This window comes from Alosa pseudoharengus, unplaced genomic scaffold (assembly GCF_046254945.1).
Source record: "Alosa pseudoharengus isolate Yale_2024_CS ecotype anadromous, Long Island Sound unplaced genomic scaffold, YU_APseudo_1.1 YU_APseudo_1.1_scf_17, whole genome shotgun sequence".
In the NCBI taxonomy this organism is placed as follows: Eukaryota; Metazoa; Chordata; class Actinopteri; order Clupeiformes; family Clupeidae; genus Alosa; species Alosa pseudoharengus.
The window spans coordinates 4,726,062-4,733,561 of record NW_027468640.1 but is presented as its reverse complement, the minus strand read 5'-3'; the positions used below and the strand labels follow the sequence as shown (position 1 = coordinate 4,733,561).

General features: G+C 44.0%; 1 protein-coding gene across 1 annotated transcript in view; it reads left to right on the top strand.

The window, feature by feature from the left end:
• Positions 1–7,500, top strand: part of LOC143127170 (neurexin-2-like) — a 688,425-nt gene that overhangs the window by 449,513 nt on the left and 231,412 nt on the right. The window contains exon 17 of the mRNA XM_076288483.1: positions 2,927–3,046. Coding sequence (XP_076144598.1) covers positions 2,927–3,046 — 120 coding nt within the window. The remainder of the gene's footprint in view (positions 1–2,926; positions 3,047–7,500) is intronic.

Genomic DNA, 7,500 nt, shown 5'->3' with positions numbered 1-7,500 from the left:
GCTGAGTGTGCCTGTGCCAAATGCACTGGCCCTATGAGACTCCCTGAGGAGCTAACGAGGAGGCTAGCTCTCTGCTAACGCTATGGGACACACTGAGATCTATTTAGGAGGCTAGCTCTCTGCTAACGCTATGGGACACACTGAGATCTATTTAGGAGGCTAGCTCTCTGCTAACGCTATGGGACACACTGAGATCTATTTACGAGGGTAGCTCTCTGCTAACGCTATGGGACACACTGAGATCTATTGAGGAGGCTAGCTCTCTGCTAACGCTATGGGACACACTGAGATCTATTTAGGAGGCTAGCTCTCTGCTAACGCTATGGGACACACTGAGATCTATTTAGGAGGCTAGCTCTCTGCTAACGCTATGGGACACACTGAGATCTATTTAGGAGGCTAGCTCTCTGCTAACGCTATGGGACACACTGAGATCTATTTAGGAGGCTAGCTCTCTGCTAACGCTATGGGACACACTGAGATCTATTTAGGAGGCTAGCTCTCTGCTAACGCTATGGGACACACTTAGATCTATTTAGGAGGCTAGCTCTCTGCTAATGCTATGGAACACATTGAGATCTATTGAAGAGGCTAGCTCTCTGCTAATGTTGAGATTTATTGAGGAGCTCTCTGCTAATGCTATTGTACACACTGAGATCTAATGAGGAGTCTCTGCTAACACTGTGGGACCCAAGGAGGAAGCTAGCTCTCTGCTAATGCTATAAGTCCCACTGAGAACTCATGAGGAGGCTATTTTTGTGAAGGAAATGAGGAAGGAATGATAGGAGGATGGAGGAATGAAGGAGAGACCGATATGAGAAATGAGATGTCCTCACCTACGCATCACTTTTAAGAGATGTCAATTACTGATAATGCAGTGTATCACCTCTAGAATAAGGCTAGAATAAACAGGCATGCAAATTGGAGAGAATATGAACTGACATGTATATCAAAGTCTAACAATATCATATGAACGTGGAATCTTCCCACTAATTGACCCTGATAATGAGGTGATGTTTGATAGTCCTCGAGACATTAATGAATACTTATTATAAAATGCATAAACAAAACAGGTATGAACTTTTATTTTTAGTTCAGATTAGGGTTACCACACGTTCCCGGGATTGTTCTCTTTTTTAACGTCTGTCCCGGAAAATTGATAATCTTTTTTCCGGGACACCAAATGTCCCGTTTTTTGGTGCAAAAGCACTTCTATTTTTTTTAAGTATTCCCTAGTTTCACTTTCAACTATATGTACCGCAGAGCGGTACAAAATATGACCGCCGCCCAGTCCAGCCCTTTTTTTCCACAAAAATAAATCACGCTGAAAGGCCTATATGATTCTAACTGTCTCACTAAATTGCATTATCCACACTCAATTCTCACTGATATCTGCTAGACAACAAGTACCAAAACATGATTAGTTCATAGATTTCACATGTAAAATTAATTTTATACAACCCCACCTCCATCTTGCCTGTTCATAATTCTGAGAAATTCTTGATTTGTGTGCATGTACATGTTTATGTTATGCGTGTGTGTGTGTGTGTGTGTGTGTGTGCGTGCTTGTGTGTGTGCCTGCGTATATGCCTGTGCATGCAAGCGTACATATGTCTACTGTGTGAGTATGTGTCATACGTATGATTACTGTGAATGTATGTGTGTGTGTGTGTGTGTGTATCTGTTTGTGCACATGTGTGCACATGAAATGGGTTAACATGACCCCTGGAGGCAAACATACGGAAAAAAATGGTCATCCTAGGCCCTACAGTTCTCAAGATATTCACAGAGAACTGTGTCTGCCCTACCCTTCTTTCGGGGGGTCCAGTCCAGCGGGGGGGCTACAGATCAAAACGAAAAATTACGGTTCCATGCTATCCATGTGGGGGTACATGCCCACCAAGTTTTGTGTACCCCGGTCTTTCAGTGTCCCGGGAATCCTTGTTGGTGTACGTCACTAAATGTACACATAAATTATTTTATTGTAAGGCCCCCCATGAACGAAAGTACACAAAACTTGGCATGCATTCGGAGGGTGTCATAATGATCGATCCTACACTTTTAATTTCGTGCAGTTTTGACCTTGTCAGCCAGAGATATTGTGATGAAAACACCTAATTTTTTGCTTTTTCATTTTTAACTAGGTGGCGCTATACATGAAATAAGTGGTAATGGAATGGGTTGACATGCCCCCTTAAGACCAACATACATAAAAAAGGTGGACCTCCTAGGCCCTACGGTTCTCGAGATATTCACAGAAAACTGTCTCCGGCCACCTACAGGCCACTTGGTGTATAGTAACATAAATTAATTTATTGTGTGGCCCCCCATGAACGGAATTCCACGAAACTTGGCGTGCATACAGAGGGTGTCATAATGATCCTACACTTCCAATTTTGTACAGTTTTGACTTTGTTAGGTCACAGATACCTTCAATTACAACACCTCATTTTTACTTTTTTGTGTTTAAGGTGGCGCTATACATGAAATGAGTGGTTATGGAATGGGTTGACATGGCCCCTTGAGATCAACATACAAAAAAAAAATGGTCCTCCTAAACCCTACGGTTTTCGAGATATTCACAGAAAACTGTGTTTGCCCTACCCTCCTTTCGGGGGGTCCAGTCCAGCGGGGGGGCTACAGATCAAAACGAAAAACGATGGTTCCATGCTATCCATGTGGGGTTACATGCCCACCAAGTTTCGTGTACCCCGGTCTTTCAGTGTCCCGGGAATCATTGACAGAAATTTGGGCATGCGAAAAAGAAAAAAAAAAATCTGACTAAACCTATATGACCGCCGCTTCGCTGCGCGGCGGTCATAATAAATCTCTTTATAGACTGAGGATTTGAAAACTTAACATGTTATTTATTTTTTGCTTATCTTTTCACCTATACACACACACACACACACACACACACACACAGGACCTAGCACCACCTGTACGGAGGACTCCTGCTCGAATCAGGGGGTGTGTCTGCAACAGTGGGAGGGCTTTTCCTGCGACTGCACCATGACGTCCTATGGAGGCACATACTGCAGTGACCGTGAGTACCCACAATCCCTTGCTTCTGAAGTCCAAGCTGCCGCTGTGATTACTCTACATGCTATTGGTTGGTTGTTGCTCAAGCATCTTTAGAGTGGGAACAGCACTGTTAGAAGTTAACTGGCGTGCTAGGTGTGGGGGGAAGTTGAGGAAGATATTTTGTTAGCTGATCCAGGTGTGTGATCACACAAAGCTAGATAGTCACTATAAAATGATTGGTTGTTGGTTGTGATATGATTGTTTGTAGCTGTAGGTCTAGTTGCTGACTAGACAGCTAAAAGGCTGTGGCATAGCCCTCTACCCAGCACAGGTGTGATCCATTAGGCATGGGAAAAAATGGTCTCTCAATCTGGCATCACCTTGAGTGACATAATCCTTCAATTGTATATACTGTGTAACAGCAAGACCATCATATTTTTGGTTGAAATTTAGTTGGGTCCGACGCATTTCGACTCCCCAACTATGAATTATGGGATTGAAGTCGTCCTTGAGCAAGTTAAGTCAAATGAAGGCTTGGCTAACCTTTGTGTATTTAAAGAGGGAAAGATGACTATTTTCCATGGCTTGCTGGTATAATTGGACTGCCAGAGTATTAAGCAATTAGGCCCTTCATGCCAGAGTGACTCTCCTAGGAGCTTACTCATCACCTGTGTGTGTGTGTGTGTGTTTGTGTGTGTGTGTGTGTGTGTGTGTGTGTGTGTGTGTCTCACACACAAACATGGTTAAGAGTAAAACCACAAACATCTGAATAGCCAGAAGGTCTTTTAAATAAAAAAATAAAAGTGCTATAAAATGTATTTCAGTGGTAAAGAATGTCTAGTCAATTTCAGAAAGGAGAATGTCAGCTGTGTGAAGAAGGAATGGTGTTTGTGTTGTTTAGATATAGAGAAAGACTTTATATAATAGATTTGTATTGTTTAGATATAGAGAAAGACTTTATATAATATATTTGTATTGTTTAGATATAGGGAAATACTTTATATAATAGATTTGTATTGTTTAGATATAGAGAAAGACTTTATATAATAGATTTGTATTGTTGAGCCTCTAGACGTGTAGTTTAGGATGAGGGGGTTTGCTTCCTCAGGCGGCAGGGTGGTTACTAAGGTGACAGAGCAGGTATTGTGATTTCAGGGCCGTATTGCAGGTATTGTGGTAGGGGGCGGTTACTATGGTAGCAGGGCGGTTACTATGGGAGCAGGATGTGTCATTGTCTTGAGTGGCAGCATGTTTGCAACTTTGCCATAAGTTGCCCCAGGGGGCAGGGTGAGTAGTGTGGGGACTGTGCAGAGCGACAGGGCCGTCATAAGGGTTTGAAGATGCTGAGTCCTAGATGCTGAAGCATGGGTTGTGCATGAGTTAAATGCTTTGTAAGAGTGTAACGCCAGAAAGCAGCTGCCTCTGCAATGGCTCAGATACGGCCGAGTTGCGGTTCAGATGTGGCCCAGAGGCCGCTGCCGTCTGGCAAGTCTGCAGGAGTCAGCAGCCAACAGCAGGAAGTCTGTACACACACATACACACACACACACACAGATTCACATGCACACAGATTCACTCAAACATACACACACACACAAACACACACACACACACACACACACAGATTCATGGTGACACACACATGCGTGCACGCACACTACACACACACACACACAAGACTGATTCACAAACAGAGAGACAAACAGACCACACACACCCACTGCCTAATTACTCCTCAGCAAGATAGCCATCTGCGCACTTTGAAGAGAGGAGATCCAAAATGGCCGCCACTCTCAGGGCTCTTTTCCTGGAGTGGCATGCTCGCTTTGTTCCAGCACTTCTGAAGAGGACCAGGTGTGCTGTTTGAAAAAGAGCCATTGCACGCATCTCACTCAGCCAAAGCACTTACAGGGCTCTTGAGTAGCAGGGCACGATAACTGGATACATTTCACTGGGTAAAGACTAGCATTACCCTCACACAGGCAGTAAGCAAGGCGAGGTTGGTCACTTTAGTTTAAGATGATCTGTCTTGTCTTCAAGAGTCTCCTCAAAAGAGACAAATTATTTTAAATAGACAGTTATGCAAAACCGATATCGTAAATCTTTCAGGAAAAAGAACAGATTTCTCCAGATGGACCATAAAAAGCAGACATTTTCAGATATGTCAACATAAACTGAGAAGCCATATGAGAGACAGTTGCAGAGAGTCTGAGCACCCCTGGTCAAAATGGATGTGACTGTGAGTAAAAAGATCATCTGATTCCCAAAAGGCACAGAGTTTAACATGAGTTGAACATGAGTTGAACATGAGTTGAACATGAGTTCAACATGAGTTCAACATGAGTTTCCATGTTTTTCAGCTTCAAATGGTGAACAGGGGAAATGACGTGAGGTAAACGTTTGGTCATCGCTTAGCAACACTCCCTCCAGTCTCACAGCATGGAAACAGCAGCTGCAGCTAAACGTCTTTGCTCTCCCGTGTGGGGGATTGGCCCCCCATGTGGGCCTTGCAAACGACTTCCAGTCCTCAGATTCTTGGACTGTCTTCCACGCTTTCTTTTTGTGACATCACAGATTTCCGATGGAGTTCAGGTCGTGGAACTGTGGGGACCATGACAACCACTTCAGATTGTGCCTCTTTGAGGTGTTGGGATTCTTATCTGATTGTTCATCTTCAACACACACAGTGTGATGTTTGCTCCCGGTATTTTCTTGTACTTTCTTCATCCCGTGAATCGTATGAGCAGTTCTCTTGGAAAGTTTCTTTGGTCCTCCAAACCTCAACTTGATCCCTACATCACCTGAATTGAGACCTCTTACAGACGTCCCTTGCCTCATGAGCCTCGGTTATTTCAGTCTCCAGAGGGATAGACAGCTGCTTAGAAGAATCCATAGTGTCTAATGGTGGTTTGTTTCACTGTGAAATTGTACAAAACAAAACAATAATACACTAATCCTACAAAGGAATGGTTCACCTTTAAATATGTACTCTACCTTTTGGCAATTTCTTCATCTTCCGCTCACGTCATCTGCTTAGCTAGTCACAGTGACCGTGACTTTGACCAGGGGTGCCAAGGCTTTTGCCTAAATCCGTATTTCAAATGTTTTAATACAGTTATGACCCGATTTCCACACCACTTACAAGATGTAATTTTAAAGAAGACACAATTTCTGAAGAAGACACTGCACTGAATGGCTCTGTATCAGTGAAGAACTGTCCAGCACCAGGTAAGTGTTGACCGTTTTACCGACACAAGGTTTGTTGGCTGCTGGCTTCAATGTGGCTGGAATGAAATGTTCTATAAATCTGTAAAGGCTCCTCCTCCTGTTTCTACTGTTTTGTTGAAATGATTGACATGTTGAGAGCACAAACAACTCACACACACCTACACACACACACACACACCTCACACATTCTCTGGTTTCATAATCTCTTTGGGACTGACTCACTTGTTGTTCTTCTGATACCAAACACACTCAAACTCACCACCGGTGTAAACACACCCTTGTTTCTGTTTTGGGTCTTTCTATTCTTCCTCTTGGCAGTGTCATTGAAATCAGGCGTTTCTTCTGTTGAGTAGTGGATGTCCCCACTCTCCAGTGTGTGTGTGTGTGTGTGGGGTGTGTGTGTGTGTGTGTGTGTGTGTGTGTGTGTGTGTGTGTGTGTGTGCATGTGTGTTTGTGGAGGAGTGGGGTGTAAATATGACAGAGTCTCAGCCAGCAAGCTGCCACACACATATTCACACTCATGCCAGATGCTTCTCTTTGTTGAGTGTGTGTGTGTGTGTGTGTGTGTGTGTGTGTGTGTGTGTGTGTGTGTGTGTGTGTGTGTGTGTGTGTGTGTGTGTGTGTGTGTTTTCTTCACATCATTGTTATCCCACTAAACACACTCCACATCAAACCCACGTCATGCCCTTTCTATAATGTGGCATGAGGAGGACACACACTGTTTCTCTCTGGTGTTGTGCCGGACGCTCAGCATCACACACTGGACACAAACCTAAAATTGGATCCTCGCAGGACACACCGTCTGTGTGTGTGTGTGTGTGTGTGTAGCACTGTCTGTCGTGACTGCATCAAACCCAGCAGGAAACAAAACAAAGCAAACTTGTTCTCTGTGCTGACGTGTGAACATCAACCCCAGCCTCACACGCAGGACATGGCATTTAAATTGGATAGAAACACACGTATCACACACAAACGTACACACACACACACACACACACACACACACACACACACACACACACACACACACACACACACACACACACACACACACACACACACACACACACACACATACAGTCCAGACACTCCTGTTCTCTGTGACTACTGTATGTGACTGTGGCATCAACTCTATCAACCAACACACACACTCACACACACACACACACACACACACACACACACAGAGGCCAGACACATGTATCACACACAAAAGTACACACACACACACACAGAGGCCAAACACGT